At 34.6% G+C, this 20,211-nt stretch overlaps 1 protein-coding gene across 4 annotated transcripts; it reads right to left on the reverse strand.

Annotated features, from left to right (window-relative positions):
- Positions 1-72: 72 nt before the first annotated feature.
- Positions 73-20,000, reverse strand: NARS1 (asparaginyl-tRNA synthetase 1). 4 transcript variants are annotated; one of them, XR_012484416.1, is made up of 15 exons: positions 19,907-20,000; positions 16,768-16,850; positions 12,571-12,636; positions 12,385-12,477; positions 12,203-12,292; positions 9,591-9,669; positions 8,404-8,474; positions 7,717-7,803; positions 6,590-6,811; positions 6,213-6,412; positions 5,705-5,840; positions 4,832-4,945; positions 3,256-3,395; positions 2,751-2,878; positions 73-1,250 (listed from the first exon to the last, which is right to left on the reverse strand). XR_012484416.1 is itself a non-coding variant. In XM_074279434.1 (15 exons), the coding sequence occupies exons 1-15, from the start codon at positions 19,914-19,916 to the stop codon at positions 1,119-1,121; spliced, it is 1,647 nt and encodes a 548-aa protein (XP_074135535.1). In that variant the 5' UTR covers positions 19,917-19,999; the 3' UTR covers positions 73-1,118. The 4 variants fall into 4 exon arrangements, 2 of the variants coding, with proteins under 2 accessions (XP_074135535.1, XP_074135533.1); XR_012484415.1 differs by lacking the exon at positions 19,907-20,000 and adding an exon at positions 18,322-18,476; XM_074279434.1 differs by having other exon boundaries at positions 2,751-2,882; positions 3,264-3,395; positions 19,907-19,999.
- Positions 20,001-20,211: the final 211 nt, after the last annotated feature.

Raw genomic sequence — 20,211 nt, forward strand, 5'->3', positions numbered from 1 at the left:
AAAAAAAATACCAAAATGAAAACAGAACATTGGTAAGAGATTTATGATTATGAAAAAATTATCCAAGCAAAATTTATTTCTACATGTTATCCTTTATTTTTTAAGATTACAGTAAATGGAGTATATATAACATGCATTCTTAATTAACTGAATCTGAGCTGGAATAATTCAGTAAGTACAGCAAGAATGAATAAAATAGCTCAGATCAGATTCCAAGACATGATGAAATAGTTCAAACTATTTGTATTAATTATTAATCAATATATTAATATTCCAGCTTAAAACTTTTTTGGAGTTCATTTATCCTTGATTATTTATGGAAATGCCAGAGAAGAAAAGCAATCTGATTCTTCAGAAAAGTGGAACAAAGACCTTGCAAATTAATTACCCTCCCCCCAAACGGTGCTTATACTGCCATCTACCTTTTTGGCCTTAATTAAACAACAATTTGAAGAAACCTGAAAATTCTTTTATTTCTACAATAAACAAAATTGTTTCAGTACATTTAAACTTTGGAATGCTTATCAGATAATAATAAAGTAAAACAAAACCCAAGAAAATGATTCATTTTATTCCAGTATCCATAGTAGAATGACATTTATACAGAAGCAATCAAATCTTTAACATTGTATTAGATGTCAATTTTATTCCAATTTTGATTCTTAATTCACTGACAGAATAAGATGCTGCAAATCACAAAATATGGAACAGCAGTAGCACAAAAAAGAACATAAAAAATTCAAGTGTCACAAGGATAAAGTAAAAATACCTGGTGTCAGTGGTAAATGGTACTATGAGACAAACAGTCCTGTATAGTTCATAATCAGGAACTGAAATTTATTATTAACTAACTGCATACTAATATGCCACAGTATCTCTTTCCCAATGTTTATAATGGAAATTATTTTTCTAAGAATGACAACATAAATATCACTTGAAGTCATTTTTATTTTTGGGACATCCCAAATAATTGTGACTTATTTTATGTCATGAGAACAGATAAGACAAACAGTGATACTCTGATGCGACAAAAATAAAAGGATCATTTCATTTGGGGAAGTTGTATCTTCCCATTAAGCTGTGTGTACCCTTTCTTATTGCTGTAATTCACTGGACACTTAGGGTTTACAGCGCTGGACAAAGCGTGGGTACAGGCACACATCTCGGATATGGTATCTGTTCAAAATCCAAGTTAAGAAACGTTCCAAGCCCAAGCCATACCCTCCATGAGGGCATGTACCATACTTTCTCTGTCAAAAACAAAACAAAACAAAACAAAAGTTAAATGCCAATTTTCAAATGTCATCTTATTCCAAAACCAAATAGCAAACATTCATTAAATACTATGTGAAAGAAGGACACTCAGATGCTGAAGGGGATACAAAGACAAATCAGACAAAACACTTGTCCTATGTTCAAAGAATATATAATCTAGTGGAAGGAAGATATGTGTACAAATAGCTCTAAGATAATAGAATATTCTAAGTGCATAAAAAAAAAAAATTTAGAGCTGGAAGGAGCTCACTGGTTAGAAAAGCAAACATAGGCTCAGAGAAATAAAATGATTTGTCCAAAGTGACATAGCCAAAAAAGGACGGTGCTGAGACTTCAGTTCTTACTACAAATCCTGAGCTCATTCCAAGGATGTTACAAAAGCTCACTTCTAGCTTAGAAGAAATAAAGAGGTTTCAATGTAAGAAATGGCAATTGAAATGTGCTTTAAAGATCAGATAAAATTTCATTGGAAATGGGGGAAGGGAGGTGACCACGTCAGGCCTGAGAAGCTGTACGACATAAGATGTAAAAAGCACAGTATATAGGTAAGTAGTCTGATTTGGCCAAATAACAAATGGAGACAAAGCTAAACTGGAACCACATTGCAGGACTTGACTTCCAACATAAGGAGCTTAGCCCTTGTCTTCTGGAGGATAGAAAACCAATAAAAACTTCTAGCAGTGGAGTGAAAGTCCGTTTAGAAGGGGAGGCCAGAGGTAGATAAAAAATTACAAATATATTAAATTAGTCTTAGGAAGACTAATAAAAATCTGACCTGGAGTGGTATCATACTGGAAATGGCAAAAAGAAGACAGATGCAATAGATATTGTAAAGATAATTAATTAAGCTTGGCTGCTAACAATGTATGGGGAGAGTACTAGAAATAAGAAGATGCCTCTGAGACCTTAAGAATAAGTGATTAGGAGAAGAGAGACAGCATTAAAAGACACAGTAAAGACCAGAAGAACAACAGGTTTTCAGGAAAAAATGAAGAGTTGGATTTCAGAATTTGAGGTTTCAGTTTCCAATAGAAAATCTAGGTGTAGATGTCCAAGAGGCAACTGCAAATTTGTAAATAGTAGCTAAAATGAGAGTTGTAGAAAATGAAAGCTAATGAAGGGGGACGGATGGGATCACCAACTGTAAGAAGGCTTTCTGAACTATATTAAATCCTCCAATCTGATGCAATAATAATTTCAGTAATTATCCCATCCTAGTAAAGTTAGAGCTCAACATTAAAGATCCTAACAAAGTCCAAATATAAGGTAATAATTTGCTATTATCAAGAAGATACTAAGTCACAAATTAGAAAGCAAAAAATATCTAAGCTAAACTTAAAGTGTCCATTTAATTCAATTTTATAAAATTTTGCAAGAAAAACTATGCTGTTATTTATCTGCAAAGACGACCATGTTGTATCAAATAGAGATTGTCAATAAGCTCCAAAAAACTTTTCCCCTTAAATTCTATTTACCTGATCAGTATACCAGTAGTAGGGAGTAGGGTCAATACCCTCTCTCTTATATCCCTTTAGCAGTTCTTCGCTATCCCAGATACGCATGGAACCTCCCACAATCTCACCAACATTAGGCATCAACACATCTACCTAAAAAATAAAGATAAGAGAACAAGATGTTGTATAAAACTGCTAGTACCTAACTAGCAAACTAAATTACTCTGTTAACTACTTAAGCTAGAATTGTGCTCTTATAAGAAGCACTTCCAATGCTTATTTTGACAATGCTAAAATTTAACAAAATTTAAAACAAAACAAAACAAAACAAAACAAAACAAAAAAAAAAAAAAAAAAAAAAAAAAAAAAAAAACGGGCCCACTTCTTAGCAACAATTTTGGAAAAAATTTATAATTTTGAATATGGAAAAAAATATTTGAGGTTTTAAACAATAAATTTCCATAGCATTCCATAGAGTGATCCCCACCCCCTTAAAAAGAAAGACTCCTAATACTACTTGAATCACCAACTGACAGATTCAGTAAGCCGGGAATCCTCAGGACATCGCTGCATATAGAAGGACTTGATCTCTACAGGAAATCGACACAGCAAGATTGGTTCATTAATGGTGTCTGTCATCAGTCTCTCAGGGGCTTCTGGGATATCCTGAGGTTAAACAAGACTTCATTAACATTTACAACTAGAAATGCAACAAGACACCAGGAGCTCTCTCCCTTTGCACCAGGCCTTTGTCCTATTGATGCTACATACTAAAACAAGTCACAAAAAGTAAGGGGGGGAAGGAGGGGGTTAGTCTCACTTTCAAAACAAGCAATTTAACATGCTTCAAAATACTTGAAGAAATAGCTATATGAATAGTTATAATAAAGACATCTGCCCTCCTTGAATACTATATAGGAATTCAGACACTATTTTGCTATTAGGAAAATAGCAAAAATATATAATCTATTAGGTTATATGTATTTATAATGAAACTGTTGTTACAGTGAAATTAGGAACCAGTGAACTTGGCTATCTGTTATTATTACAATATGTCTAGCTCTAAAGTTTCACTAGTTCATGAGCATTAAGTAAATCAGTGAAGGTTTCAGAATATTAACCATATACATGGAAAACACATTATTAATCATAGCCATCTATAAACACTCAGGACTATTTGCAACTCTTTTACCTGCAATATCACTTATACTTTGGCTAACACATCCAAAATGTCATATTTACAAGATTAGTATAGTTAGCTAAAAATAGTTAAAAACATTAGTTGGTATAAACCAAGCCAGTTTTCACATACATCCTTTTGTGTTTTTAAGTATATGTCTGAGTAATTATGCATTTCAGTGCTTTACCTTTTAAATATTCAAGTTATAACAAGAAATTGTAGCTAACATACAAATTGATAAAGATACTTAAAAGAATATTACTATCATGTATATATAATATTACATATGTAATTATGAGAATCTTTGGCATTTCCTGATAATTCTTGATCAACAATAAACAAGAAACCTCTCAAATTATTTATACTTTATAACAGGGTACACGAGATTTGACAGTATATCCTCTAAAAGTTACCTCCACAAAGCATCTGCTAAGCACTTAAAAAAGGTTTATTATCATTTTTTTTTTTTTTTTTTTTGCTGAGGCAACTGGGATTAAGTGACTTGCCCAGGATCACACAGCTAGGAAGTATTAAGTGTCTGAGGTCACATTTGAACTCAGGTCCTCCTGAGTTCATGGCTGGTGCTCTATCTACTGCGCCATCTAGTTATATCATGGCTTTTCATCATCCTTAACCATCTCACTGTACTGTACCTTCAATGGCTACACTATTTCTTTTTACTCCTGATTTAGCAAAGGAATAAACAAAGACTTGGGTAAAATGTTATCACTTGGTCCAGAAAATCATGGTTATTTTCTTCCAAGAAAATAATACTGATGTCAAGGAAAAATAAGGATGGAAAAATTAAAAGATGAAACCAGACAGATGCTTATCACTTACATTTTTTTAAGATAAAAAATGTGCTCCAATAACATGCAATATCCCCTTCAAAAGAAAAACCAAGAGAGGAGATATTTCTTACTTCTCCAAATTCATAATAGGTGCCATCCTCCTTCTTTACATCATGTTCCTTTAGCCACACGATGGCATCTGAGTAGTTCATCCGTTTAAAAGGTCTTTTGGGGGGTGTGAAAGTCTATAATGAAAAAAACATAATTTTAAATAATCAGTGCCTTCATTTTTATAGACGATGAAAGCAAACCCCAGAATGACTTGCCTCAGTGACCAAAAGTACATCTTTTAAAGTCAACCCATGGCAAAGAAATGTTCCTTCCTCTGAACAAAAGCAAATGTATACTACAATGTGTAACTATGCTTTCAATTGTACTATGTTCTAACCAACTGAACTACTTGGTTCAAAATTAGCAAATCAGAGGAATTAAAGAAGCTATTAGCCATCAAGGCAATTGGTTCCTGATGGTTAAAAATTGATTGTCAACATGTTAGGCAAATTGACATGAGTTTGCTGTTACAAATTTATTAGTTACATTCATCTATGTTTATTACTAAAAAGAAAATGGATTTCCCAAACATTACTACTAAAAGTATCCCTATGAAACACTCAGTAAATCATTTAGGATTTAAGTGATGCTGAATGCCTAAGCTTCATTGCCAAAAGGTGTGAAGAACTGCAGAGCAGGCATCTATATATATCAGTTTAAGACTTTTTTTTTAACCAAAACTAGAAAACATTTATAATCGGTCAAACAGTAATAAATACATACTTTTAAGTACATAGTAGATAAATCATCAAGAACACTCTCTTATATAAACCAAAATTAGTACAAAACTAAAATGATAAGCCAGTCATTTTTGGTCTTAAATTTTTCAACTGTTTGAGTTCATCACATTAATCTATGTAGGTACTCAAAAGAATTCTGAGTAGAATGCATACCGGATTGAGGTCATATAATAAACTTGCTGCAGGTGATTTCAAGACCCTGTCTACTACATCACAAACCAGGTCTTCCAAACGGTTTAGAAGGTCATCAAAAGTCAGGAAAGGGCACTCAGCTTCAATGTGAGTGTACCTGAAGAAATAGATGACACCAAAACATTTCAGGGCCACTGGGTTTTTGACTTAATTTTACTCTAATGCAAGAATTTTAATAATGGAAAACTGTCTAGGATTATAGCATTCCAATAGCAATAACAATGGAATCTCTTAAAACCAACAATTTCTTACTTATTCTAACAATTAGAGGATAAAGTCATAGTGAACCCATATGTACATTTCTTCTATTCCACTTCTGAGTATCATAATTGACTACTTTTAAGGTAAGCAAAATTTTCCAATTACTTCTCACATATATCCTATATACAAGTCTTGCTACAAAGACATCACACAACTTGCTTTTCCTGTGAAGATTAAAAAAAAACAAAAAAGAATTGTACTCCCATACTCTGCTAGATGTCTTCGAGTCCTGGATTGTTCTGCTCTATATGACTGAGCAATACAAAAGACATCTCCCAAAGCGGGGATGCAAGTCTCCAAATACAACTGTGATGACTGGGTCAAAAATGCCTCCTCTCCAAAATAGTCAAGCTTGAAAAGTGTGGCACCACCTTCTACCTGTGTTTGTACTAATGTTGGAGGAGTGACCTGTTTAAAAGGAAAAAAAAAAAAAAAAAAAAAGACACGAATACTTTAAAAAAAAAACTTTAAAATGACAACTTGCCTTTAGTATTCTAAAACAGGAAAAAAAAAAAAAAAATCCTTAACCCTCCCCCAAACAAACCACCCACAACTTTATACAGCAAAAAAGTACATAATGCTTACTTCATAATATCCCCTATCAAAAAAGTGATCTCTAAAGCATCTGGTGACCACTGAACGCGCTTTCAAGATTTTGGACATGTTCTCTCCTCGGATCATCATGTATCTGTTATTAAGCTGGACATCTACATCAGATTCTTCATTTATAAGGTTATCAGCTCCTCCAGCAGGAGCTAAACCAATCAATTCCCAATAGTCACAGCTCAGCTCATGGCCTCCTGGTGCCTAGGTATATAAAAAAGGATGGGGGGGGAGGGGGGGAGGGAAAAGAAGAGGAACAAAAAGAATTAAAAACAAAACAGATTCATACTATTCAATAATCCTAATTTAAGTCATTATGAATTTTGATTAGGAGGCTAACCCAAACCTGTAATTTTGTTAGGAAAAGGAATTTCCAGTATAGGAATTAACAAATTTTAACTCACAAATCTTAAAGAGTCAGCTGGAAGTACTGAGAGGTTGAGAAACTTTCTCAGGGTCACACAGCCAGATGTAACACAGATAGGACTTGAACTCAAGACTTCCTGATTCTGAAGTCAGTTACTCTATCCACTGACGACATACAGTTCAGTCTTTCAGATTGTGGCTAATGGTTTTAAAAAACCTTAACATTTACCCAAACTGAAAAGGACCATTTAAATGTAAATATAAAATAGTTTTATATCTGGAACACATGATAAAAAAAATCAGTCCCCCATGAATCATTAAGGCAAGATAAGTGTTCTATATAATGTGGCTGAACAAAAAATAAGGAAGTTAATTTGGAGATGGTTAAGAAAGAAGATAGTTGCTGGGACAAAAATTTAACTCCTGCTATTTTTCAATTATGATGCTCACAAAGAAATTTTAATATCTTAAATCCAATCTTACACACAAATCCAAGTTGCCTTTCTAGAAATATTTGCCAATATCTATGATTTGGTGAGCTCCCTCTGGTGGCTAAATAATCACATTACTTTTTCCTCCACCAAAAGCCGAATTCTTTCATTTGCAACCAATTAGCCGCTATTGATGTGTTATGTCTGTTAACTATAGGACAAACACTTAAAATCTCATAATTTTAATGTGGAATTTTTCTCTTATTAAATATTATTTAAGGCATTTTTGGATAAATAATTCCACACACTTACCTGCTTGCCTTCTGGTGTAAGATTGAGTGTTCCATATACTGCCACACTACTCTCTGTAGACAAGACCACTCCATTGTAACACTGACACTATAGAAGAAAGAAGGTAGTTTTTTAGCAGAATCTTCTACTCACTCTTGCTTAATTAGATGACAATGTAAAGAAAATGTGGGTATTGTTTACAAACAATAGTTCTTTCAAATTCTGAACATAATGTCTTTACTCTTAATGCTTGGCAAAAATTTTTATTTATTTTTTCTTAAGAAGAAATTGGAATGTAGGGACACTGTGAGGGTGTATGACTAGAAACTGTGAAAGGACTTAGAAACAAAATATAAGTAACTAAATCACAATTCAAAGCAACAATGCAATAAATTATCTCAAATCTTTTTATTCAGTGACTTCACCCATAATTCATAAGTAATTTCTTAGATTCTCACCAACAAAATATTACTTAAGCTTTTTTTTCAAATCTAGTTTCAAAAAATAATTTACTAAAAAGCTAAAAGCTATCTTTTCACTAAAAGCCACATATCAAATTACTTGCATATTTTAAAAGATGGGCCATTAAAAAAAAAAAAAAAGAAATCTACAGATCATCTTGAAATTCATAGAACTCAAATGGTTTATCAGACGTTTAAAGTATCTGTTAGAATTCTATGATAATAGAAAAAAGGGAAAAACAATTACCAGTTCATCTGACAAGACACACTGAAGATATCCTGTACCATCTCTTAATATAAGAAACATTAAATTCTTCCCTAAAAATAAAAAGAAAAGTAATTTTTTTCCTTAGAGATGCTATTAAGATCTTTATAATTCACCATTTACATAGCAGTGTATACAAATATTAAACAAAAGTTTAGTGAGTTTGTCAAACTCCCCATCCTTCTGTTTTCTGAGAAATAAGTACTCATTTATATCTATTATGCTAAGATCCTCATTAAAAATAAAATCATCTCATAATTTAGTTTAAGTAGCATAGGAATTATTCATAGTAGCAGATTAATAAACACAAAATAGTGTAAAATGACATGAGTAAGACCACATATCAAGTTAGTTTTACAGAATTCTACAGGTGAAAACTCAGCCATTCTAGTCCAGATTGTAATCTTTTTTTCCATTATGGCAAAGGCCAGAGATCCATTCTCATAATAAGGTTTTTAAACATAAAATAAAACACAGAATAACAAAGAAATTCTATTTTTTACCCTGTAATAGTAATTCCTTATTGTAAAGATTAACAAACTAAAATTTAGAGAGGCTGTAATTTATCCAAGATCCTAGAATTAGGACCTTATGGATTCCTGTGGAAGCCTGCTGAAACCTACATATGCCTTCTCAGAATAACTTATTTAAATATACAAAATATATTAACTTACAAAGAAAACCAGTTATATGGAAATATAGTTAACAGGTTTTTTTTTTTTTTTTTTTTTTTTTTAAGTTCAGAGATCCCAGGTTAAGAAGTGCTGATCTAGTCCAACATCTCACTGAGGCCCACAAAAAATAAAGGATCTCATGTGAAGTAAAGGGCAGAGCTGGCAATCTCTTGACTTTGGACCACAAAGAAACTTAGCAGATCAGTCCAAGGGAAGGGAAATGCAGTCAAAATGAATTTATCCTGGGTCTCTTAGAGAAAAGGAAAAATACAGGGGGAAAACTGTTTTTTCCTCTTTTTGGGGGGAGGGTAAGCAGAAAGAAAAGAAGGAAGGAAATACTAAGAGAAAAACATCAATGTGGTCTGGAAGACTTTCTGTAACATGGGATCAATGCATTCAGTTTAATACTTACTGCTTATAAGTAAATATTGAAAAAGTTCTTCATTCTGGTTATGTCTACTAAACTTTAAATTTAACATAGAAAGGTGAACTTACCTTGCCTACGTAACCTGTGGACCCAGCCAAACACCTTCACACGTTGCCCTCGATGTGCTTCCAAAGCACAAATCTTTACCTGTCAAGTAAGATTACAAGTGATTAATTAATTCAGCATTTATCTCACAACCCAACTTCCTACCAAAGATTTGGACAATGGAATCATAAAAACCATAAAATCAATAGGCAATATAAAATCTGGGAGTGGCAGGGGTGTTAAAAAAAAAAAATAGAAATAATATTCAAAACATCTTCCTTAAACTAGCCAAGTGGTCAGAAAAGGAAAAGGTGGTATAAGAGTATAAATGCAATGATTCAGCCCATAAAATTGAAACACATAACAATCCCCACAATATCTGCTGGAAGACAGACAATGCAGATGTTATCCTTATTTTAGAGATCATGAAACTGAGTCAGAAAGGTGATCATAAAATATTAGAACTGAAAGAAACATCAGAAATCTTACTTAAGGTTAGAAAGTTATTTGTAAAAGTTGTTCTCTTGATTTCTAATCCAGAATAAAGTAGAAAATTAAAGCCATCTGGAAGTTTCAGTCATATGGATCTTATTTGCAACAGATCCCCAAACATGAATGTTTCCTCCCTGAATTTGACCAGTTGATAAAAATGGTTCCATATTACTTCTTTTCCCTGAAGTTATAAAAGAGAACTTATTCAATGAAGCAACAAAAAAATCTCAAATCCTGATCAGAACAGCACCCCTATTATAAACGCTTTTATAAGAATTACTATTATAAGTACATCGTGATACTTGGGAATGGATGATCCATGAAAAAATAGTAAAGATAAGAGATTCTTAATTTATGAAGTAGAAGGGTAAAGAGGAAAACCCAGATGGCGTAAATAGGCCTAGGGGGTTAATCAGAGAAAAATGAAAATAAATTTATATTCAATTATAAATATCCCTTCAATTACTAGGTAAAAAAAAATCAATTATACAGAAAGCATATACAGAACTCAACCAAATTCTGCAAAATATCCACTATGTAAATGGGAATGTATTATTAGGGACCAAGATGAAACAAGGCATCATTTCAGCTCTCAAAAGAACATGGAGAAAAAATCATATACATAAATAGTTACTGTATAAAGAAGGTTAACTGATAAATGTTAAAAAATTAAGTAAAATATTAGGAAAATTTCCTCAGAGAAGCAATTACTTTCAACTTAGGAGGATGGAGTAAGTCTTTTCATGGAAAAGATTGGTCTTGGGGAAAAAAGGGAGTAATTTCAATAGTGAGAGACTAGAGTGGAAGAAAAGGTTGAAAAGAAATTTCATTCTGGGTATGGACCATGGCATGATCAAGATAAAGAGGAAAAAAAAAAAGAGTCAAGAATAATAATCCCTGAATGGGTAAGCCAGTTTGTTTTGTTTTGTTTATGTAAAACAAGCTATATTTTAATTCAAGATGATGCTTCTTGACTACGGGACTAGCACTTTTAACCATTTTACCATCTAGCAGCCCCAATACATTAGAACGTTAGGGGAATAATTTGAAACAATACTTGAAAAAAAAATTTTAATTAGATCATGGTCAGCCTTAAATTCTAGAATAACAGTCAGCAAGCAATGGGCAGCCAGTCAAGAATTCTCTGTAGAGAACATGATCATCAAACAAGTACAGATTACTTGGCTGAATATGTTGAAGATAAAAGGAAAGAGAAGAGACTAAAATAACAGGAAGTTATTATAATAGCTTAAGCTGAACAGTAAGGAATGGGAAGGAGGTAAGAAATATTCATTTCCACCTAGATGTACACCAGCTTCTTTGTGTCTACATACCAGTTCTGCTAGGCTATGAGTACCCTAAGATTCCCACTTAAGTAATCCTTCATTCTTCCTCCTCCCAGCTGCTGACTTTGGTCACTTCTACTTCTAAAACGTGTTTCCCATCCATTTCTAGTTGGTCACTTATGCAGTCACCTCCCTATGTCTAACGTTCATGACTTCTTACAAAGACATTATTGTAGCTGCCTTATTGTCCCCAGCCTCTTTTCTATCCAATTCATTCTTCACATAACTACAAAAATAATATTCTTAATTTCATCACATCAGTCCCTGACTCCCTGAGCCAATTTTTAGTGGCTTCTGTTGCTTCTTGGACAAAATGCCAATTGCAAAACTGGGCATTTAAAGCCTCGTTATTGGGCTTTCAATCCACCTGTCCAGGCTTTTGTCTTATTATTCCCCTCCATGTGTTCTATATTCTGCCTAAAACAGTCTTTGCTTTTTCCTGAATTCAGCATCAAATGAAAAGAAATCTTTGAATTTGACAATAAAGAGGTCATTACCAACACTAGAGAGGACTGTTTTACTCTAAGTAGAGCAAAAATAAAAGATCAAAAAAAAAAAAAAAAAAAAGCTAATCTGATTCTGTTACCTACAAATCAGATACACTGGTTATTAAATGATAAACTATTTTTTAACTCAAAAAAAAAAAAAAAAAGTCTTTTCTCATACTGAAAGAGCCAAGGAAGAAAAGAGTCAAAAAGGAATACATTCATCAGTTACATTCCTTTTCAAGACACTGAACATGTAAAAATTCTTTTGTCATGTACCCAAAGACATGAAATTATTTCACTTTTACTTACACATTTTGCCTCTGGAAGATTTGGATCCTGTTTAATGGTAATTTTCTTTGCTTCTTCTAGGTTTTTTTCTCTTCTTAAAATGTCTTCAGCCTAACAGTTAAAAATAAAGAACCTTTTAGAAAACTGCTTCTACCTGCCGAACATGAAGAAAAAAAAAGAACTACAGCCAATTCTTTACTTACCTCTTTTTGCTCTCGGGATTCATTCTTCATTCGTTCCCTGTTCCATATTTTTTTAATGTTTTTCAGCTGTGACTTGGAAATAACATCCCATCTCTAAAAAGAAATAAACATGTACTTAAGGCCTACTAGTAGGCTTAATTATTCCTAAAATTTATAAAAAAATGATAAAAAGTTAAGATACTCAACCTCATTTTCTTTTTGTGAATCTACATAAATGGTAGGAAATGGCTCCTTTCCTGCTGTCATCAAAGCCTTAAAAATAAAAAGATTTATAATATTAGATATAATGTTGATAGAATAAAAGCTGTTATTTATATAGGGGTTTAAGAATTATAACATGTTGCATGTACACTATTTCTATCAATTCTAAAAACAATCTTATGAAATTAAGTATTATTATCCAAAGATAAACTTCTGGCTTTAAAAGATTAAATGACAATGAACACACAGGATTTAAGACCCTGAGAATTCCCATTAGTACCCTTTTTGTTCTACCAGTGACTCACTTTTAGACTTATACAAACACTTAATATTTTAAAAGATATCTGGTAGACAGACCAGATTTTATTATTTCTGAAACTCATACAAATAACTGTTTAAGACATCAAGAAATGAGAAATATCTTACTTCTAATAATCAGAATTCCAAAAGTGATCAAGTTTGAAACATTGGCAAGATCTTTGATTTTTTTTCTCCTTTCCGTATTATCATGTCTAACCAAAATGCCAAGTACACTGAAGTTTACTTACAAAACATCTTTTCTCTCCATCCCCTTGTCTCCTTCCTACCTCACCTTCCTGCACAATTAGGTCCAATAAAGCAGGACCATGAGGTTCTTCCCTCAACATGCCACAAGCTGGATCATTTCTAGTGACTAGGACAACCCTGTTCCCCTCTTCCCTCCAAAAAAAATCTTGTCTGGATCTCTTTTATTAATCCAAGGCTAAGTGCAAATGTCAGATGTTCTATCTAGTCTTCTCCCATGCCTCCAGTCAAAACTTCTTCCCCAATTATTCCCCCCAAAGCCTTTGACAGAGATTTCTTTGCTTCCATTATTCCCTTTCTTATATTTATATATTTTGCAGGCAGAGAGATGTGGTATAGTCAATAGAGAATTGATCTTAAAGTTAGCAAGTCCTGTTTCTAACATACTATTCACTTAACTACGAAATTCTCTATGATAAAATGTCAATCTGTTTTGTTGGAAGAGGTTTCTTTATTTGTGAATTCCTTAATATCAATAAAATCTTAGATACAACCCCTATCCTTAGGGTAAAAGAGTTTCAGTTTATTCCTTATTATCAGCATCCAGTAAAATGTTTTGTATCTAACATTTGCTTAACAAATATTTTTAATTGAAATTATACATAAATAGCTAAATTCTCCACCTCACTGAAATTTTTTTCAGACTTTCAAGGGAATGGTTCAGGAAGGAATAGGCTCCTGTCATAAGAACAGTGGCCTTTCTATTTGCATCAACCTATGCCCTGTTCTGAACTTTTATACAGATTCTAGCCTAAACTTGCAGTGCTGACCTTATCCAATTAATACTTGCTTACTTCTGTTATGTACTAAGGACACCAATATGAAGTCAAGCCTAGTCAAGTCTTGTCAATAAAACAGCTATAAAGTCTCTAGAGCAGTAAGGGTATTGGGAAGCAACAAGTTGTAAAAGAGTCCCCCCTTTAAAAGCATAGTATCATTCTAATGTAGATTAGAATACAGAGCTACAGTTCTGATTGAAACAACTTGCTCAAAGGGGCAGCTAGGTGGCGCATTGGATAGAGCACCAGCCTTGAATTCAGGAGGACAGGAGTTCAAATCTGGTCTCAGACACTGCTGATTGTGAGCATGTTATCAATAAGATGGTTACCTAGAAATTAAACTATTATAACCTTGGGCAACGCACAATGAAAAAATGGCCAAGTCCTACATGGCATCCTCCTCTTTCTGTAGTCACAGTGGTAGAGTGAAAAAAAGGGGTGGAGGACGCTAAGAGTCACATGGACCATCCACTTTAATGACTGATGTATGGATATTACAGAAAGAGCTAAATCCTATCCATTTTAATATTCTTACTATAAATGGAAAACAGGAAAGAAGGACATTACAGGATGGCACAGAGATACTCCTTGGAGATACAAAGAAAAGGGGTTGAGTGAACAAAGCAGTTTTCATTGTACATTCCCAAATTATAAGAACTATCATTTCATGAGACATTGGGAATCATGTATTGAATATTAATGGTTAAATATTTACAAAAAGACCAATATAAAAAATATCAAGTTATAAATCATTATAAGTAGCTGCAGATAAAATGCTAGAGAAATTCATTAAAGAACTTCCATCAAACCAACATTTACTCTGATATTTGGTGACTTAAAAATGAAAGGTAGGAAGACATAAAGAGGAGAAATGAGGAAGATTCAGAAGGAAGAAATGACAACGCAAAACCTTACTTTATAGAAGCTTTGTGCCTCTCTATCTTGAATACTTCAAAATAACTAACTGATTGGCACTAGACATGGTAAACACTAAATATAATGAAAAGTAACTAAACTGGCTACATTTTAAAAGACAGGAAAAATTATTTGGGGATAGGAATTATCTGAGTCTAGATTGTGCAGTCAAATCAAATAATTAGAACTAAGATCAGAATTTATAATAAACAAGAACAATAATAAGGAATATACTGTATAGTAATGATTTAGTCCTGAATTACCTAAATAAGGTAATAAAAATTGAAATCAGGAAATCTTTAACATAAATCATGTAAACTACTATAATATTTTTACTCAAAAGTTAAATCCCAAAAGATATTATTTTTTTTTAAAAAGGAAAAGAATCTACATGTACAAAAATATTTATAGCAGCTCTTTTTTTCAGGGTAAAGAACTGGAAACTGAGATGATGCCCAACAATGGCTGAATAAACTGTGATATATAATTATGATGGAAAACTAGTGATCTTTAAAAAATGATGACTAGATACTCTCAGAAAAAACTGTAAAGTCCTCCATGAGCTCATGCAAAATGAAATGTACTATGTAAAAAGTAATAGCAGTGGTGGGGGATAATCAGCTGTGAATGACTTTGCTATTTCCAGCAACACAATGATCCAAGAATATTCTGAAGGACTTATGATGAAAAATGCTATCTGTACCCAGAAACAGAACTGCTTGTGTCTTAATAGAGATTGAATTTTATTTTTTTAAACTTTTTCTTGAAAATTTTTTTTGGGGGTGGATTATGTTTTCTCTCACAACATGACTTATATGAAATGTTTTGCATAATTTCACATGTGCCTTCTTAATGGCAGAAGTGATAGAGGGAGAAATCATGCCTGCCTTTACCATCTCACAAAAAAATTGTGAGATCTCACTGGAATTGTTTGTTGATTATGAAAGTATTTCTTGTTCAGTTGTGACAACAACAGTTGACAGCAACTCCTAACTTTTACTCTTTTAGTTCACCCAACACTTTCAAAAATATTTCATATCTAAAAAGTTCATCGCTGACTGACCAGCTAATTGATAAGGAGCATCTCTAAATTTAAATTGGTCCTTGGGAAGCAGACAGCCTATTAACCAAGACTACTCTGGCAGATGCTGCCCCGAATTCAAATGCCAAAGGTAGCCCCATCAGGAACTTAGGCTTACCACCAAGATATAAATCGATTAAAGTACATTATAAATAACCTAAGCTAAAAGATTAAAACAAAAAACTCAAAAACCAAGTAAAGGCAAAACAAGTTTACAGAAAGCATGAAGAATCAACTAAGTCAGAACATCATAAAATCTTTTAAGGATCAAAATGAAAGTGTGAATCTTTTTTTGGAACAACAACAAAAAATCAATAAAGACTTTTATAATTACTACAGATCTACTGATTTGGACTCAGACTTCCTTATGTATTACATTTTAAAAAAGCAAGATGGGGGAAAATGGTTGGAGTAAATCAAGCATACAGAAGTCCATGTTAAGCATTCTGAAGTTATAGTAGAGTGAGGTTATCTTCAATCACTCTACCACTTATATGGTGCTTCAAAGTTTATAAAGTACTTCAAGCCTTTGAAGTTGAAGTTTTTACTGAGGACATGCCAACTAATAAGACTGAAAACAGGATTTGAATCTAGGATATTCTTATCTTCAAGTCCATCACTTCTTCCATCATAATACTGTTAGGTATAATTCAATTTTTTTCCCCTTAAAGCAACTGGAGTTAAGTGACTTGTCCAAGGTCACACAAGCTAGTAAATAAATATTAAGTATCTGAAACTGGATTTGAACTGAGGTCCTTCTAACATCAGGGCCCGTGTTCTATTCACTTGTGCCATCTAGCTAACCCGGTATAATTCAATTTTAGGTGACAAGAGATTAAATACCTTTAGGCCTGTTTTAAAAGGTTTTTCCTTTGTTCCATCACCAGTTGCATCACTTCCCTCTCGATCTGAGACGTAGAGTTCCCCTGTTAATAAAAAGAGAGAAAAGAATAACCATGTTTACTATGTCAATATGTACTATGTCAGGTACCAGGTACTTATTCTAACCATATTAACTTTTTTTGGTCTTTACTTATTTAATAGAAGATATGCTTGAAGCACAATATAGACCAAAAAATAGTACAGTATTTATTTTAATAATCACCACAGACCACCCCCATGCATTAATAAAACCATTACATTTTAATGCTATCTGTGTCCTCATATAATAGGATAAATGCTAGATATAGAATCAGAGGACTTAAGTTCAAATTCTGATATTGTTCCTACAACTTAATGACACTGACTACATTTAATTTTTCTGGGAGTTCTTCCTTAATCTTTAAAAATGAAAAATACTCAAAAGAAATGGAAACTAAAGGGGCATCTGCTATTTGGAGTATAGTTGGGAAAACAGAATCCCAGTATATTAACGCAATGGATCTTTACTGAGGCATATTCAGGAAAACTAAAATGACTGGTAGAGTAAACAAAACTAGAACAATTTATGCAACAGCTACATTGTGAGGACAATCAATCCTGAAAGACTTAAGCACTCCCTTTAAGGCAAGTTCAAACCAAAATTCATGAAGTAAGTATCCACCCATCTCCTAATAAAGGTCATAGCCTCAAAATGTAGAATAAGCCATAACATTTTTGAACTTGGCCCATATGGAAATTTATTTCATTTAATTATGCATACTTGTTACTTGGGCTTTTCTTTTCTTTTTTTTTTTTAAAGGAGGACAGAAAGAGAGGGAAAGATAAAAATGTTTATTAGTTTAAAAATAAGGAAAACCAAATAAAACCAGGAGCTAAATGAGGGTTTCCTAACTGGGGGTCTATGAACCCAGGCCAGCAAGGCCTTTTAAAAATATCCTGATAAATGTATTTCAATATAATTGGTTCCTTTACAATTCCATGTATTTTATTGTATCCATTAAGGAAAAAAGTCACAGATCCCCGGACTTCACCACATTACCAAAGGGGCGGTGACACAAGAGTTTTAAGAGTTCCTTGCAGATTTAAATCTAGAATCCTATTAACATAAAAGAAAACCCCACTATCCCACCACGTGAAAATGCAAATCTGGTCACGTAATAAACGCAAAAACTCCTTAAGAGCGAACATTTCCGGTACTAATCATGAGTCCATCAGGAGGTCCAAGGTTTCTAATGAATCTTTGATTATTATCTATTTCTCACAGGAAGGGGAGGAGAAGGGAAAGGGAGCGGATGGGGAGGGGTGCACAAAATGACCAGAGCAGGCAACAATGGCCCAGGCCCTAGGCCAGGCTGGGCCAGCAGCAGGCTTCACATGTAAAGTCGGCTATCTCCGCAGGGGCCCCGGACTGGGCCCCACTATCTCCCCCGGGTCGCAGGGAGCGGATGCTCGCGCTGCGCGGCTTTCCCAGAAAGCTCGTCCGGCAGCTGCACTCCTCCCAGGCCTCACACTCACCCAGCCGGAGCCCAGCGACAGCGTGGGTCACCTCCAAAGCCATTTCAGCCCAGTCTCGAACCCTACCCGCAGCGTACTACAGCAGCAGCGGGACCTTCCCGGATTACCTCGTGTCCCATGTGTTGCATCAGATAGACACTGACCCAGTCGCGCGGTGACTCATCGCCCGGTCCCAATTCCATTGGACAAGGGATGAGGGCAACAGACGCCAAAGCTACCATGTTAGTTCAGGGAAAAGGACACTTCCGAGAACTTCCGGAAAACGCAACTAAGTCCCCGCCCCCATCCAAGTCCGGGGATCCACTTTAAGTCCGACTTTCAGGACACGATATGCTTTGGGACAAGCAAGAAGCAGGGAAGCCCCCGCCCTTCCTCAGCAGGGGAGAGAATCATCTAGACCCAACCAATCAACACAGACCCTGAGAACCGAAAACTAGCAAACCTCCCAGCCGCAAAAGCTCCAATAGATTCTCATTGAATGAATGAATGAACTTTTGTTTTACTTCTCCTTTCACAAGGAACCCCGTGGGAAGACGAGAAAGCCGTATCAAAAAAATACAAACACAAAACAACAAAAATACCGAAAGGTCTCTCGGCCTTTAAAGACGAGAGAAGGAAATCACTGCTTCGCTCCTCTCCTCACTTGTCAAGAGGAGGAAATTTGCTGGGCTTGACTTTGCATATTTGTTACGAGAAATTTGGTTTTCTTTTCTTCCCCCACCCTTCCCCAGTGGGGTAATGTGACAAAGGGAGAGGGCCGATTTCTATTGCTCGGGTTGTTTTTTTTTTTTTTTTTTAAATAGAAAAGAGATTGCCAAAGTTACAAAATGTTACATTTCATTTGCTTAACTGTTACTTTGTTATAAAGTCAGAGCAATTGTAAGTGAAAATAACATAAAACACCACATCAATAAGACTGAAAGTGACAAAATTGTCAGTCGCTTATTTCGTGCTCTGCATTATGCTCGGGAAGCAACTTCCAAACCCCCTCGCAGAGAACTTCTGGGATGGGGGGACATATCCATTTCCTGCATCATGCAACGCCACCCCCCTCTAGGACTAGCGCAGCTTTCTACTCCGGGTCCCTTTAAATGAAGGGGACAGACCAGCATTTAGCCCATAAATTTTTGGTGGCATTTACGTACTTGATATGGAAGTATCAAAGCAAGTCCTTCCATTGACACAGATTACTAGATGATCTTGAGCAAGTCATGGTTAACCTGTGAACTTCAGTTTTCCCATCTATACAATTAGGATGAAAGCACTTTATCTCTCAGGGCCTTAGCGGAGGATCACGCGAGATAATATATGCAAAGTGCTTTACGAACCTTAAAGCGCTTTATAAGTGTCATTATTATAGGCCTTAAGGGATTGTAAAATCCATTTATACTTTTTTACAACTCACTGACCCTTGCACACTATAGGTGCCAAATAAATGTTGAATAAATGAACGCATGAAAAAAGAGCAGTTATTAACCTCCCCAATTTCCCAAACATAGTCCCCTTCTAAGATTACAGGTTCAGCCAAGAATGCTCTCTTCTCGTGGTGCCAGATCCTCCCTCCACTCCTTCCCCTCAAACTCACCCAACACCATCTTGATCACCTACAGTGTCAGCTGTGCCTGCACCACTTCCACTCTACTTTGCTGCTTCCGATCCAGTCACCCTCATTGCATCTTGCAAGGCCTAATTGGTTAACGTAGTGGTCCCGGCCCCCAAACTGCAACTCCATTGGCCACAATGGAAGGGCAAATGACGTCGAAAGTGCCATCTTGATTGAGGGCGTCACCTTTTTCTTTCTCCACAAATCCCCCCACCCTCTTAAGAATCTTACTGACACAGTAAAGTGAACTCACTCCACAGAAAAAGATAATTTCCTGGAGGTTCAGG

The sequence above is a fragment of the Sminthopsis crassicaudata genome, chromosome 1, assembly GCF_048593235.1.
Source record: "Sminthopsis crassicaudata isolate SCR6 chromosome 1, ASM4859323v1, whole genome shotgun sequence".
Taxonomy (NCBI): Eukaryota; Metazoa; Chordata; class Mammalia; order Dasyuromorphia; family Dasyuridae; genus Sminthopsis; species Sminthopsis crassicaudata.

What these genes read in the sequence shown, in the direction of transcription:
- NARS1 (XM_074279432.1), bottom strand. Translation starts at nt 18,364, where the DNA reads ATGGCTTTGGAGGTGACCCACGCTGTCGCTGGGCTCCGGCTGG. An exon ending in GTGTCTTGTCAGATGAACTG is followed by an intron (nt 7,804 to 8,403) that starts GTAATTGTTTTT and finishes TTTCTTCTATAG; the next exon opens with TGTCAGTGTTACAATGGAGT. An exon ending in TTGATAGGGGATATTATGAA is followed by an intron (nt 6,413 to 6,589) that starts GTAAGCATTATG and finishes CCTTTTAAACAG; the next exon opens with GTCACTCCTCCAACATTAGT.